We start from the raw sequence: 14,740 nt of genomic DNA, 5'->3' as shown, positions 1-14,740 counted from the left end.
TACGATGGATACAATGAGTCAAACACTAGGTAAACATAACCGGATGAAAAAGCAGGATGAAAGTGTGTGGGTGTCCACTCTAAATGAAAAGGAAAGCAGAAAATTCCAAGGGAACTCTGTCTAGCTGGCTAGCCCCAGTGTTCTGATACAATAGCTATGAGGAAAGGAAAAGAACATTTTATAGGGTGGGGTAATGGATCGGAACAGCCTATCAGGGTTATGAACCACCTACTTAATGAGGAAGAAGGAATTTTTTCTCAGTGATCAACAATGTAGAGGGCATTGTCAGTATACTTCTAAAGTTCTCTTTAACCCTCAGCTTTAGAGCCACAGGAAACCAAGGAGTGATATTGGCAGGCCAGGAGGGCGGCTAGAAACTAATTCATGCTGATTGAAGATAGGAAGGTGTTGCCTAGAAACCAAGCATGCCAGTGCATCCTGTAATTTCAGGCAAATGGAGAAGGCCTTTAATCCCAGCACCTGGGAGGCAGAGGCAGGCGAATTTCTGAGTTCGAGGCCAGCCTGGTCTACAGAGTGAGTTCCAGGACAGCCAGGGCTATACAAAGACACCCTGTCTCGGGGAAAAGAGAGAGAGAGAGAGAGAGAGAGAGAGAGAGAGAGAGAGAGAGAGAGAGAGAGAGAGAGAGAGAGAGAGAAGGATTACAAGTTGGAAACTAGAAAGAAAGTATAGAGTGTAAATGGAACAAACCACGAAGAGTCACCAGAAGAGGTTTTGATGTTTCCCTGTTCGTCTTAGTTTAGGGAAGCGGTTACAAAAGAACATACTCAACGCAGAAGGAATGAACACACAGTGGAACGTCACTGTCTGTAAATCCAGCGCTTTGAGCAGTCTGAGGCAGGAGAGTCACTGGTTCAAGGCTGAAAATGTAGTTGTTGATAGAGTGCTTGCCTAGCACGCATGAAGTCCTGGGTTCAAGCCTCAGCAGCATAGGAACAAACAAACAAAACTCAGGCCATCCCGACTCACACTTGGAATCCCAGCATTGGGAACAGAGCACAGGAGGATTACTGTGAGCTGGAGGCCAGCCAGGACTACATAGCAAGACCCCACCTAGCCCTCTAAAATTTCTGTTTTAAAAGAGGAATTCATTTTATTTTAATAAATTTTTATTATTTCTTTATGTGTATGACTGTTTATATCTGTGCACCGTGTATGTGCCTGAAGTCTGGGGAGGTAAGAAGAGGGCATTAGATCCCCTGGAACTGGAGTTACTAATAGATGTGATGGGCCATGTAGGTGCTGGGAACCAAACCAGGTCCTCTGCGAGAAACGTTCTTGACCATTAAGCTCTCTCTTCATCCCCCAGTAAATGCTTTTGGAAATTTTATTTATTTATGTGTGTGTGTGTGGGTCAGAGGACACTCACCAGAGCTGATTCTCTTCTTCCGCCCTATGGTTGTCTTAGCAGTAAGTACCTTTATTGGCTGAACCATCTTACCTGTAATAAAACAGTCTTAGGACTGGGTTCAATCCCTGGCACTGCCTAAAATGTCATACACCTGTAGTTTGAGCACTCAGAAAGCAGCAACAGAAGTGTCAGGGGTTCAACTCAACTACATGAGACCCTGTCTCCAAAAACCAAATTAAAAAGTTTAAAGTGCATAAGACTCTGCTTGGTTTGTCAAAAACAAAATCCTTCTGTGAACTAAGCTGTTTTTTTTTTGTTGTCTCATGATTATAAAACCATAAAGAAATACTATGATCCATAACAGAGATGATGGGAGGAGTGTTATAGACTCACAATGGGAGAGATTTCCCAATCTATTTCAGTCAGAGATTAGGTTTGGGGAGAAAACCTGACACCTGCCATTTACTGGACTGTGAGGTTAATTCCACTCTTATCTGCAGACGCAGGCGCCTAGTGGAGCACCTCAGAGCTTGAGCAAACAAAAACTAAAAGCATCAGTGTCTGGCTAAACTCCAGAAGCCCAGGAGAAAGTGAGCTGGGACAGTGACTGAAGCTGAAAACCCTTACAGAATGTAGATGGTGGGGCTGATGATGCAAGAGGGCTGCTGGCTGCTGCCCAAAGCTGGAGGCAGAGAAGGAAGTAAGGAGAAAAAAAAAAAAAAAGTAAAAACAGGACCCGAGGACCTGTCTGATAACATTGTTTCAAGCCCTTGAAAAGTCAGAAAGTTAGATTACTGAGCCAGCCTGCAATTCTAGCTAAAGGAATAAAATTTTAAACTTTTAATTTTATTCTATTTGTGTTTGTGTGTGTGTGTGTGTGTGTGCACAAGCGCACCAGTGAATGTGTGACTGAGGAGACCAGAGGCGAGTATCAGGTCCCATGGAAGTGGAACTGAAGTGACAGATGGTCCTAAGTTCCCTTGTGGGTGCTGGGAATCGAACCTAGGTCTTCTGGAAGAACAGACAATGCTCAGTACTCTTAATTGCTGAACGATCTCTCTAACCCCAAGGAATGTGGTTTTATAAAAATACATACTATTTATTTTGTGTGTGTTGTATATGAGCATATGCTGCATACATGAGGTCAGAGGACAACCTGTAAGTAGGCATAAATTTTTTTGTAACCTACTTTTAATAAGGGTTCAATCTCCCCTCTAGGCCACCACCCAGCAGAGGTAGTGGAGGAGGAAAGTTATTAGGATGTGGGGGAAGTGGACCTGCTCAGCAATAGTTCTTTGGGGTGAGCTCGATCTTCTGGGGCAGCAGCTCAGTCCCAGAACAAACACCAGATATGATTCAGCAGCTGCAGACACCAGGCAGGAGCCCGAAGTTACAGTCCAGTCCTTTCAGCAAGCAGACACCAGGCAGCTGCAGCTCAATTCAGCAGAAACTGCCATGCTCCCCAACTGGCCTGAGGCAAGGCTGCAGAATCAGCAAGCTGCACCGGAGTGAGTTTCTCTCAATGTCAGTTATCACAAGTTGAGCTCAACAACGCTATGTAAGGCAAACCAATACATGGGTGTCTTTAGCGAAGAACAGCGAGGCAGAGCAAACCGAGGCTCAGTGCTTGTCTCTCACTGTCCATGGGGTCATAGTTATACTCCTTTATCAAGCATCCTTTCATGTGTTTGCTATAGCCAAACATACTCTCACCTATGTCTGCTTCAGGAAAACATTCTTTCATGTGTTTGCTTTAGCAAGACATCCTTTCACCTGTGTGCCCCTGCAAAACATCTTTCCAAAGAATTATTCGTTTCCACTTCATCTGTTGAGTTAGTCTGTCTTTCCACCTTGTAGGTCCTAAGGATTGAATTCAGGTCATAAAGCTTGGCAGCACTTGCCTTTACTTGTTGGCCCATCTCACCAGTGCATAGGTAGGGGAGTTTTTTGTTCATTTTCTGATTTTTTTTTCCTCTAACAATGTAGCCCAGGCTGGCCTAGAACTCACCATGTAGACCAAGCTGGCCTCAAACTCACATTCAACTGCCTCTGCCTCCAAGTGCTGTACCTAAAATCATGGGCCATCAAGCACAGTGGTTTGTTGGTTTTATTGGTTGGTTTGTTTGTTTCCCCTTTTGATACAGGGGTTTTGCTTTATTGCCATGGCTGCATAGAACTTACCCGGTACCTAGGCTAGCCCAGAATTCACAATGTAGCCCAGGCCAGATTAGAACCTAAAGTAATGCTGGTACCACTGCCTCTGCACAATGGGATCTGGGGCTCTGGCTTAGCCAGAGTGGCCAAAGAGTTACAGCTTGAGCTGGGCGGTGGTGGCACTTGCCTTTAATCCCAGCACTTGGGAGGCAGAGGGAGGCGAATTTCTGAGTTCGAGGACAGCCTGGTCTACAGAGTGAGTTCCAGGACAGCCAGGGCTACACAGAGAAGCCCTGTCTTGAAAAATGAAAAAGAGGGCGGTGAGACACAGGGGGCAGCTGGGGACCAAGGAGCAGGAAGTGGCTGTGGTCAGCCTAGCACATCAGGCTCCTTGGGCCAAGTTGAGGACCAGCAACAAAAGCTTCGGGAGAGAAAGCTCTTCCCCGGAGTGTTACAGTTCAGTCAGACAGGCATTCTCAGACTGACCTTTGGTGAAATACCTCATGCACTCTATGCCTTGTGGATAGATAGGACCTTGTAAACATTTGGGGTGGGTTGGAATCTAGAGGCAGATGCTTCCCATTGGCTTGGTCTAAGATGTTAAGAATGCCTCGGGCTGGCGAGATGGCTCAGTGGTTAAGAGCGCCGATTGCTCTTCTGAAGGTCCCGAGTTCAAATCCCAGCAACCACATGGTGACTCACAACCATCCGTAACGAAATCTGATGCCCTCTTCTGGAGTGTCTGAAGACAGCTACAGTGTACTTATATATAATAAATAAATAAATAAATCTAAAAAAATAAAAAAGAATGCCTCATCTGCATGCGGGAAGACTTTAGGTGTTGTTACACCTGACTGTGTGATTGTCACAGTCCTCTCAATGGGGTGTCCTGGTCATGGGTTCCAGTGCAGGAACCTGGTTCCTGAATCCATTCAACCTTACCAGGTTTTCAGTCTGGCAGCACAGTCCTCTGCCCCACAACCTAGCTCCAAGATTTTTTTTTTTTAAGACTATTAGGTAATTATTTGATGTGCATTCTGGGCTGGAAACTGCTGTTCAAAGTCAGGTTGAGTTATTCAGGGGACTGCTTTAATTGGGTGGTAGGGACCAGAGGAATGGAAAAAGATCGTGAGATAAACAGCACTAGATTAATACTAGAACCATTTTTTTTTGTCCACGTGACAAATTAAATACATCTCATACTTCATTAAGTGCACTTTTTATTTGAGTTTTTCGTGTGTGAAGCGCTACAAGGATTTGCCTAGCCCAGCAAGGTGGTCTGAGAACAGCCACCAACTGGTGAGCCTTTTATCTAGCCCTGTTTCTCCAGCCACTCCTTATAGGCCCCAGCATAGTTCCGAGCCCTGTGGAGAAAAAGAAGTGTTGAGAGAAGGACCGGTCCAGGAGGCAGTCCCAGGGCAGCTCCCAGCTAGCAAGCCTTCTGCTTGTCATACCCTGTGTAGCCAAGACCTTGTGCCAGTTGTGTGGCCTGGAGACCCCGCCTGCCCATCTGACAGAAGAAAATAAGATTCTTGTCTTCTAGCTTTGGCTTCTCAGCACGGTACAGAGTCTGAAAAGCAGTTGGGTCCATGTTGAAGGCGATTTCCAATTCAGACACTGAGAGGGGACAAAACGGAAAGCCTGGGGTACACCGAGGTTCACAAGGTGGGGCTAAAAGAGCTGAATCCTGACGGCAGGCAAATTTGCATAGACTGTCCGAATAACATATGTTGGCTGCCCCCACCCCACGCCATCCTCAAAGACAAGGAACGGGCGTACCAGTGCAAAGTCAGGCCAGCAAACACTGCCACTTGCTGAGACTTAAGCAGGCAGTGGAGGATAGGTGGATTAAAGCATCCAGCTTCAGGGAAGTCGGCATTCAGATGGGGATCTGCCCCTCTGGCCACCTGCTATCCCCTCAAACTGGATAAGCTAGTTCCGCTGCCAGCCTATCTCCATTTAGCCTTTCTCTAGGGAACCTGAGGGCTGGCTTAAGCAAATATAAGGCCCTATGTCTAGCAGCACCATCCCCACGGCATACTAAATGAGGCTCCTTTAGTTAAGACCACCATGGACTGTTCCTTTGCCAACAAGGGAAATCTTATACCAGGGATGTTGAGTGCCCCAGGAATGGTACCAGCTGCTGCCTCCTCTGCAGATCGAACGTCGAAGAGCCTGGCCCTGCCTGAGGCTACGAGTGAACGGAGCTCAGAGAAGGAGACTGTAGGCACTGGGGAAGAGGGCATGAAAGTCTTGAGGGCCGCGGGACCACAAGACACTTGTGGCTGCTACACCCCTACCCGACCCCCCACGCCCCCGGCGGCAGCTTCCCAGCCCAGTGGAGCTGTTTGAGACCCGCAGCCACACCTCATTCTCCTCTCTCCACAAACAGCCCTTCCCAGGGGACCAGCATCCTCAGCCTCACATCCCGGGGGTTCTCAGGTACCTCCAGCCATGGTTCCTGCAGCAGCACTTGTGTGAGGGTGACGCAGAACTGCAAGCCGAAGCATCTCCCTCACCCTCCCAGAGCCCAACCAGAGACCGGAACCGGAAGCAAGGGCATGGCCCCTGGAGTATACACACACAGATCCAATAGCACCAGTTGGTGATACCTGTAATACTCGCTCACAGTTGAAACCTTTATAGACTGCCCAGGTTAGGCCGGAAATTTCACCCAGGTTTGGCACAGGCACCAGGACTCTGGGTAATGAGTATAGGAACAGCAGCACCCCACTCAAAGGTTGACCCAGCCCTTACCGGTCAAAGAGTAATATGCACTCTCCCTTCCCCCAGGGCCCCAAAAAGGAAGACAGACAGACAACCGTGGCTCTAAACAATTTTATCTTTAAAAAAAAAAAAAAGGAAAAATAAAAAGACCCATCCCTGGAACAGGGAAGGCTCTCAGTGAACCCGCCCCTGCCTACAGTTCTCCCTGGCTCCAGAGCCTTCTGTAGCGGCCTCAGCTGCTCACTGGGCCCCCTACTACTCCTGGGATAGCAGCCAGCTAGCATCCTTTCCCACCTCTTGAGTAAGCCTGCTCCCCAGAGTACTCAGGTACACATCTTAACTTCTGCTCCAGAGAAAGGAAGAGCCAGTGGAAGCACTAGGCCCGCAGACCCTCTCTCAGGCACTCCAAGCGAGCACACGGCAAGCCCAGATTCAGTGTCCAGTGTCCACCAAGGAGACAGCACATGCAGTGTGCCGAAGGCGCACCAGGCCCGGGGACTGCGTGCCCGGGGACTGCACGGAGGGAGCAGGCCAGGCTGTCAGTGCACGTCCACACTGTTTGTTTCACACCACTCACTGCAGACTGCCACGCCACAGGGCCTCAGTTCAAAAACACACTTGCCAAACTCCCCCGAGTCCCATGCCAGAGGAGGCAGTGAAGGAGAGGGGCATGGGGTTAGCCTGTTGCTCCTGGGCCGTCTACAGTCCTCGGCCCAAAGCCCCTGAGTCCCCAGAGTTAGTTGCTGTCATTCTTGATGACGACCTCGAGTCCGTGGTGCCGTAGCTGAGCTCGCAGGAGCAGGTTCTTGTTCTTGAGATCTTCCACCTGCACAGAGAGGAAATGATGAGGAAAAACAAGACTGACACTGCTAAGCCATGAACTCAGCCCCACAGCCACAGCCGAGAGGGACCATGGCAAGCGTTTTCCAGGGACTCCAAACTGCTAAAGGGGCCATCCTGGAGTTGGTCTGACCTGTTGCCGGAGCACATCGTTGTCCAGCTGCAACTGATCTAATCCCTGCAGCTCTTCAGACAGCCGGTGGTTGCTCTGCCGCAGCTCCTGGATATAATCACAGGCTTTGGACAGGATTCCACCTTTACTCTGGCCAGACTTGGTGCTCTCCATAGAGCAGTCTGGGATGATTTTGGACAGCTGTACAATCCAGTTGTTGATCTTGTCCCGGCGGCGGCGCTCCACTGTGGGGCAGAGCGAAGGACAGAGTGATCCGCCAGCCTTCCCCTCCTCACGCTGCAGTTCCCCAATCTACTTAGGCTGTTCCTGGCTTCACACCTGGATGCCACCTACCTTCATTATGTTGAGCCCTCCGTTTCTCATCTCGAGTTGTCCTGGGAGCCTCTGACTTCCTGATAATAGAGTCCAAGTCCAGGGTGGCGGCCAGACCAAGGAAAAGGCAAAGAAGCAAACGAAACCAAGACCAGTGTTTAGGGTGAGGAATTACAGAAGGTTTGGCAGGCACTGAAACCACTCTTAACAACAGATAAGGTCACTCACGGGGAATAAGGGTGGGTCCTGGGGGCAATTGATCGCTGGCTCCCTCCCTGCAATACTTCTTGTGGTGACATCATCACAAAGAATTGACCTGTGACGACATGAGGTAGGTTTTATCAGGATCCGGGCCTAGGAACCTCACCTAGACCTTGGGACCTTTTTGAGAACATGCTCCCACCAGTTCGTAAAGCAGCCCAGACACACCAGTGTTCTGATTGGAATAATTACTGAAAGTCACGTGCTAAAGCCCAGCGCCCCCAGCCACATCCCACAGCCTAGCCCCTCAGGCTACCATCCTTGTGCAACAGTCTCACCTGTGCTGGGCGGGGTTGCCTGCCCCAGTAGTGCCTCTGAGCCCTGGGTGGTAACAACAGCTGTTGTACTCCCAGATGTGGTACCCCCTGACCCATCTCCCACTGCGGTGCTAGGGAAATATGTATAATGTGTCTCAGCAGCTGCTCCCTCCGTGTCAACGGCATCGTCACTGGTGAAAGCTCCTTGGATCACTGCCTGAGGAGGGAAATGAGAGCGGGCAGAGTTCAGTCAGTGGGGACTCATTCCCACTCTATCTCCCTTCAAGGCTCTACGGGAGTAGCAGAACGCCATGTGGCCAAAGATAGCTCAAAAGCAACCTAACGCTTAACTGAAGTTTCTTAAAATATGAGGTGCTTTTTTTTTAACTTCAAGTATTCAAGATTTTTATGTGTATGAGTTGTACACATCTTGAATGTATGTATATGGTGTGTGTGTGTGGGGGGGGGCACCTATGGAGGTCAGAGAAGGACACTTGATCCCCTGAAACCAGATGGTTACAAGCCACTGTGCAGTTGTTGGGAACTGAACTCAGGTCCTCTGTAAGAGCAAGAAGTGCTCTTAAGTGCTGAGCCACGGGCTGGTGAGATGGCTCAGTGGGTAAGAGCACCCGACTGCTCTTCTGAAGGTCTGGAGTTCAAATCCCAGCAACCACATGGTGGCTCACAACCATCCGTAATGAGATCTGACTCGCTCTTCTGGAGTGTCTGAAGACAGCTACAGTGTACTTACATATAATAAATAAATAAATAAATAATTCTTTTTAAAAAAAAAAAAAAAGTGCTGAGCCACCTTTCCAGATTCTCGTTAGGATGACAGGGTAATGTCTCAATGACAGAAGGTTGAACACATCTGGACCTGGTGCTTTGGGTTAAAGTGGCCTGAGATGCACCCCACTGTCCCCAATTCTACCCCTCCTTCCTGCTGGCTCCCCATTTATTGCTAAAAACTCTCTAGTCCTCTCACAGTCTCTCCCCCAGTACCTGGGTCATAGACTGAGTGGCAGGGTAACCACTGATGGCGCCAGAGCCCTCTGTCTGGCCATCCAGCTGCCCCTCAGACACCTGGATCACCCTGTACATCACCTGGAAGCAGGGAAGAGAAGAGTAAGTGTCTAGAATCACAGACCCTCTCAGAACAGCCTCTTGTATTTGTACATATAAAGTCCCACGAGTCTTTCAGAGAGACCCAGCAACTGTCCCTTGTCCCTTCCGCCCCCACCCCCAGGGTTTAGCATATCCAGCCTCACACCAATCTCGAAGCTTCCAATGATCACCCCAATAGTACACAGCTTCATCTCCTCCAAGCCACAGCTCCCCAAAACATGTTCATGCCCCTCCCCTAACCCCAACCCCAGGCGGCATCTGCAGCCACCTGGCCCCTCCCTTACCTGGCCCCCATTCTCAGTTCGGAAGACGTACTTGACGTTGGGGTCAGGGAAGGTGGCGGCTGACTGGATGCTGGCGATGGCCACGGTGGTTGGGTCCTCTCCAGTAGCCACTGCGCCTAGAGCAAGAGGCAAAGAAAGATCTAGAAGTCAGCTACCTTCTCCCTGTCCTACTTGCATGGCGTTTAAGACGCACGGTATGTAGGAGATGGACCATCATCTGAAGAGGGGGAGGCGAGGATGAGATGAGCTGTAAGTCTTGACTGTCAACATTCACCTTCCTGAATCTGCACTGTCCCCTCTTCGGTTTCAGCTGTTTTCTGCTGCCTATTTGTGGTGAAACAAAAAACAAGAAACAAACGGAAGACGTGAGACGTTCACTGACCTAGTAGCATGGTTCCCAAACTCACTGGCATCCACAACAGATGTTAGGCTAGGTTAGACCATGACAGTATTACTGCTGGCTCAAGGTGGCACATTCCTTTAAACCTGGCACTCAGGAGACAGGCAGGTGGATATCTGTGAGTTTGAAGCCAGCCTGGTCGACAGAGTGAGTTCCAGGGCAGCCAGGACTACGATAGACCCGGGACTATGTAAATATTATTCTGTCTCAAAAAAATAAAACAAAATAAATTTAAAAAGTAATAACTAAGTATCTACCATGCACATAGACACCAGGCTATAAGCGCTTTTTTGTTTGTTGATTGGTTGGTTTGGTTTTGTTTTTCAAGAAAGTGTTGGAGCTGGCGAGATGGCTCAGTGGTTAAGAGCACCGACTGCTCTTCCAAAGGTCCCAAGTTCAAATGCCAGCAACCATATGGTGGCTCACAACCATCCATAACAAAATCTGATGCTCTCTTCTGGAGTGTCTCAAGACAACTACAGTGTACTTACATATAATAAATAAATAAATAAATAAATAAATAAATAAATAAATGCCCTCTTCTGGAGTGTCTCAAGACAGCTACAGTGTACTTACATATAATAAACAAACAAACAAACAAACAAACAAAACAAAGCAAAAAAGAACCATTTCTACATCTTTTTGAAAGAAAGAAAGAAAGAAAGAAAGAAAGAAAGAAAGAAAGAAAGAAAGAAAGTGTTTTTCTCTGGGTAGCTCTGGCTGTCCTGGAACTTGTGTGGAGCAGGCTAACCTTGGATCCAGAGGTAAGACTGCCTCTGTCTCCTGAGCGCAGAGATTAAAGGCATCCACCCCCCCCCCCAGCATACCATCTTGATGCTAATAACAGTGAATAGCGCTACAGTTTTATAGATAGGGAAACCAAATCACAGAGCTGGTGAGTGCTGGAGCTGGGTACCTGAACCCAGATCTCCCCGAATCTAATGTTCTTAGTCATTCTGCATTAATGCTGCATTCTCCAGGCCACCCCTCTTCTGCCCAGACATCCCTCTTCACTTACCCCTTCATCTCTCTGTGAGGGGGCTCATCCGAGGCACCGGTCTTTTTTCGGAGGACTTCGTATCTCCCAACTCAAAGGCCTGAATGCTAAGTCCTGGTGGAAACCACAGAGTTTGCAGTGAGGCCAGGCAACTGAACAGCTTTCCAGGTTCTAGAACCTAGGTTCCAAGAGGACACAGCCAGGAAGATAAACCAATCATTTGCAAAGGACAGTCAACTCCCCCAATTCTGATGGCATGGGCTAGTGTGCAGTGACTGAAGAAGCAACTCTTCAAGGGACACGGTGGCTTACTCCTGGGACCCTAACACTCAGGGGAAGGAGACAGGACAAGGGACACGGTGGCTTACTCCTGGGATCCTAACACTCAGGGGAAGGAGACACGAACGGTGCGAGGTTGAGGAGGAAAAGAACCAGGCGTGCTTGCTCATGCCTGTAATACCAATACTTAGGAGGTAGGGGCAAAAGATTTAGGAGTTCAAGGCCATCCTTGGGTGCAAAGCTAGTGTTAACGCTAGGCTGGGCTACAAAAGAACTTGTCTCAAATTAAAATAAAACAAAACTGGGAGATTGGCTCAAAGAGCACTCGCAATAAAAGTCTCACTCGGAATGAAAGTCTAACACCTGAATCCTAAAACCTACAGAAGAGAGGGAGGCAGCATTAAGAGCATGTGTAATCACAGGGCGCCTGATGGAGAGCTGGAGCGGAGAGAATCTCTACAAGCTCTACAAGCGTGGTGTCTGCCACAGTCTCCAGCAACAGGGAAAGACAACAACAGACCCCCTTCGGCTCTCCTCTGACCAAAAGAAAAGCTAGGAGGGCTCAGCAAGCAGGGCGTGGTGGCAGCGCCTGATTCAAGCACTTGGGAGACAGGCACATGGATCTCTGAGTTCAAGGCCAGCCATGGCTACAGAGTTCTAGGATGGCCAGGGCAACATAGAGAATCCATATCTCAAAAAACAAAACAAAAAACCAACCTCCTCCCCTAAAAGAGGCAAAAACTAACTTGCGAAAGCTGTTTATCACAGGTGTCCAGCCCACCACACACATGCATGTGCACACACACACCAAAACTTTTCTCTCTTCCTTCCTCGCGCCGCCCCGCCCCCCCCCCCCAAATCCCGCTTCTCTCTTTCTGAGACAGGGTTTCTCTTGTAGCCCGGCCATCCAGGAACTCACTCTGTAGGCCAGGCTGGCCTCTGAACTCTCAGAGATCCTGCCTGCTTCTGCACACCTCGTGCTAGGATTAAAGGCATGGGTCACCACCACCCAGCTGCTCCTCCATTTTCATTCCAACTCCTGGGGGCGGGGGGGGGGGGGGGGGAGATAATCAACCTAGAAGACTGAGAAACAATGTCTGGGGTGCATTGCTGAAGCTACCATGGATTGTTACTAAATCTATTATACTCTATGTCAGCAGCTTCACAGGAATAGCTAGGGCAAAGTTTAGACCACCACTATCAAAACCAGTAACTAACACCCCACCCCCCCACCCCACCCCCACACTCCCTGATTCTTCTTCCAGCTTCTCCAACACAAACTGTACGAAAAGAAATCTGAAGCTGGGAGGGGGCGGTGCCAGCCTTTGATCCCAGCACTAAGAAGGCAGAGGCAGGCAGATCTCTGAGTTCAATGCTAGCCTGGTCTACAGAGTGAGTTCCAGGACAGCCAAGGCTATGTATATAGAGAGGTCCTGTTTCAAAATCAAATAAGAATAACAAGAAACAAATTCCAGTCCTCAAATCTAAGAAGGGAAAAACTGAAACCTTTTTTGCTATTGGGAAACCATCACTAAGCATAAAACCCAGGTTTGGCTCTTGGGTACCACTCCGCTGTCGGGGCTCTTGGGTACCACTCCGCTGTCCGGGCTCTTGTTTTGAGAGAGTCCAGATTTACAGCATCTGTTACAAACACCAGTGCCCAAGTGCATCATGTTCAAGGCTTCTTTATTTTATTCAGCGAGGCTTCCTGTAGAGCAACACAGTTGCTAAAATGTTGCCATGACAACTCCAAATCAACTAAGCCTCAGGAGGAGGGGTGGGGGGGAAGAAAACCTCCAGGCTCAGGGTTCTGCAGGAGAAAAGACAATGGGGGAGGAATCCATCTACAATGTTCCTGCCTTAGGACTTTTGACAACCAGCCAGAGAATGGGAAAAAAACAAAGAACTGTACAGACAGATGCCACCAGAAAGAAACAGCTGCATAGGACAAAGCAATAAAATAATCTCAACAAGAAAGGACAAGATTTTTTTAAACGCGATACCCGCAAGATCTTCCAAACCTTTCTAATCAAAGAAAAACCTTAGTTTAGCGGATAATGCGCCTTGGAAAGACCGTGTGCAAAGAAGAACGTTAACAATAACAACAAAAGGGAACTGAAAGTGAAACTGTCCGTAGAAAGTAAGGCTGCAAAGGGAGGCAGCGTCCGGATGTACGGACCACCTAGGGGGTCTCCATCCTCAAACAGGAGGAAGAGCTCCTCTGAAGCTCGTGGCACGGCCTGCAGGAGGAGGCAATGAAAGAGACAGCAAGGCGCAGGAGACAACCGTATAGCCAACAGCTGTCAGCGCAACTTCTGAGACTACCCAGAAACGGCGGTAGGCTCCTTACTCAAACCTTGGTTGTACATCCGGAAGCATCCTGAGCATTAATAATACGTGACACGGAAATCAGCCTAGGATGTTGTGGTTTTGCATGCTCAAAAAGAGAGCCCAGCAAACGTCCTCACCAAGCACAGACGCAAAGGCAGAAATTTAAAAAACAAAACACCCCCCACCCACCCACAAAAACCAGATCAAGTTCCCAAAGACTTCAGGCGCCCGGACCTTGCCCGAGAACGACGGATCTCCCTGCAGGCCCACCGACTAGTAGTAGGCGCTTGGGGACCTGAGCACCCGGCAGGCGCGAGCCCCGCAGCCCCGCAGCCCCGCAGCCCGCGCGGTGACTCCGCCGGCACCAGCCCCGCTCGCCTGCGCCCCAGCTGCTCCGCGGAGGAGACGGGGAAAGGACGCCGGGGACCTTCCCGGGCCTGCGGCTCGCAGCTGGACACCCACCGCAGGCGGCTGGGACGTGTGCACTCCGGGGCGGGGAGCGAGCTCGGCCCACAAAGCAGAGGAGAGAAAGAGCCGGGCACGGCCCCCTCCCCCAAAACAAAGGCTCCGTGCCCAGGCGTGGCCTGGCCTGGGAAACGCCAGCCAAAGCAAAGGTGCCCCGCCATGCTGATCCACCGGCGTCCGGACTCCGGCCGGCTCCGACGCACTCACCGGGCCAGGCCGCTTCTTCAGTCGCCGATTTCCCCCGGCAGCCTTCTCTGTCTTTGGATCTAGGTCTCTCCATAGACAGCTGCTCATGCGCAGTCCCAGCCTGCGGCCATATTGGTGAGGGGCGGAAGTGTGCCCTCGACCCGCCCAGCCGACGGACGGCCTCCCGAGCTGCCGCACTTCCGCTCGCTTCAAACCTGATGCCCGTTAGAGCGGATGTGGGTACGTGAGTGGTCGCAGGCGCCGAAGGGAAACAGACGGTATCCTTGGGGACCTCGCTAGAGGCCTTTGTTTTCGGCAAGAACCAGGAAAAAAAAAAACCGACTAGATTGCACTTCCATCTTTGTGGTAGGCGGAGCCCTTTTACTTCCAGTAAAAGGAAGTAGAGGGAGAAACGGCATTCTTAGGCGCCATCTTTCATAAGGGCAATGTGGGACGCCATCTTGGATTAGGGCATCACTTTGAGGGGTTCCAAGTGGACTTTGGGACATTTCTGAGTGTACGTGGACCTGGGTATATACCTTTGTATTAGCGTCAGCAATATTCCAAAGACCTCATAGCTTTTCCTCAGGCTCTTAAATACGTGTGGGGACGATTTTGA

At 49.7% G+C, this 14,740-nt stretch overlaps 2 protein-coding genes across 5 annotated transcripts; both read right to left on the bottom strand.

Annotated features, from left to right (window-relative positions):
• Window positions 1–4,726: 4,726 nt before the first annotated feature.
• Window positions 4,727–6,146, bottom strand: Tstd1 (thiosulfate sulfurtransferase like domain containing 1). The gene is made up of 4 exons (XM_021171853.3): window positions 5,971–6,146; window positions 5,632–5,754; window positions 4,979–5,141; window positions 4,727–4,888 (listed from the first exon to the last, which is right to left on the bottom strand). The coding sequence occupies exons 1-4, from the start codon at window positions 6,032–6,034 to the stop codon at window positions 4,837–4,839; spliced, it is 402 nt and encodes a 133-aa protein (XP_021027512.1). The 5' UTR covers window positions 6,035–6,146; the 3' UTR covers window positions 4,727–4,836.
• Window positions 6,147–6,348: 202 nt separating this feature from the next.
• Usf1 (upstream transcription factor 1) lies at window positions 6,349–14,286 on the bottom strand. Of its 4 annotated transcripts, none has more exons than XM_021156072.3 (10): window positions 14,143–14,286; window positions 10,882–10,974; window positions 9,738–9,787; window positions 9,464–9,579; window positions 9,057–9,158; window positions 8,076–8,271; window positions 7,765–7,852; window positions 7,558–7,616; window positions 7,225–7,448; window positions 6,349–7,077 (listed from the first exon to the last, which is right to left on the bottom strand). In XM_021156072.3, the coding sequence occupies exons 2-10, from the start codon at window positions 10,887–10,889 to the stop codon at window positions 6,988–6,990; spliced, it is 933 nt and encodes a 310-aa protein (XP_021011731.1). In that variant the 5' UTR covers window positions 10,890–10,974; window positions 14,143–14,286; the 3' UTR covers window positions 6,349–6,987. The 4 variants fall into 4 exon arrangements, with proteins under 4 accessions (XP_021011731.1, XP_021011747.1, XP_021011739.1 ...); XM_021156088.3 differs by having other exon boundaries at window positions 9,495–9,579; XM_021156080.3 differs by lacking the exon at window positions 14,143–14,286 and adding an exon at window positions 13,705–13,967.
• Window positions 14,287–14,740: the final 454 nt, after the last annotated feature.

Source organism: Mus caroli, unplaced genomic scaffold, assembly GCF_978045245.1.
Source record: "Mus caroli unplaced genomic scaffold, Mus_caroli_1 scaffold_1, whole genome shotgun sequence".
Lineage (NCBI taxonomy): Eukaryota > Metazoa > Chordata > Mammalia > Rodentia > Muridae > Mus > Mus caroli.
The sequence above is the reverse complement of the archived record's forward strand: the minus strand, read 5'-3'. Positions and strand labels throughout refer to the sequence as shown.

What these genes read in the sequence shown, in the direction of transcription:
- Tstd1 (XM_021171853.3), bottom strand. Translation starts at nt 6,034, where the DNA reads ATGCTTCGGCTTGCAGTTCTGCGTCACCCTCACACAAGTGCTGCTGCA. An exon ending in TGCAGGAACCATGGCTGGAG is followed by an intron (nt 5,755 to 5,970) that starts GTACCTGAGAAC and finishes CCTCTTCCCCAG; the next exon opens with TGCCTACAGTCTCCTTCTCT. An exon ending in TGGGGCACTCAACATCCCTG is followed by an intron (nt 5,142 to 5,631) that starts GTATAAGATTTC and finishes GTCCCCTCTCAG; the next exon opens with TGTCTGAATTGGAAATCGCC.
- Usf1 (XM_021156072.3), bottom strand. An exon ending in GACAGTGCAGATTCAGGAAG is followed by an intron (nt 9,580 to 9,737) that starts GTGAATGTTGAC and finishes CTCTTGCTCTAG; the next exon opens with GCGCAGTGGCTACTGGAGAG. An exon ending in CCACTCAGTCTATGACCCAG is followed by an intron (nt 8,272 to 9,056) that starts GTACTGGGGGAG and finishes TTCCCTCCTCAG; the next exon opens with GCAGTGATCCAAGGAGCTTT.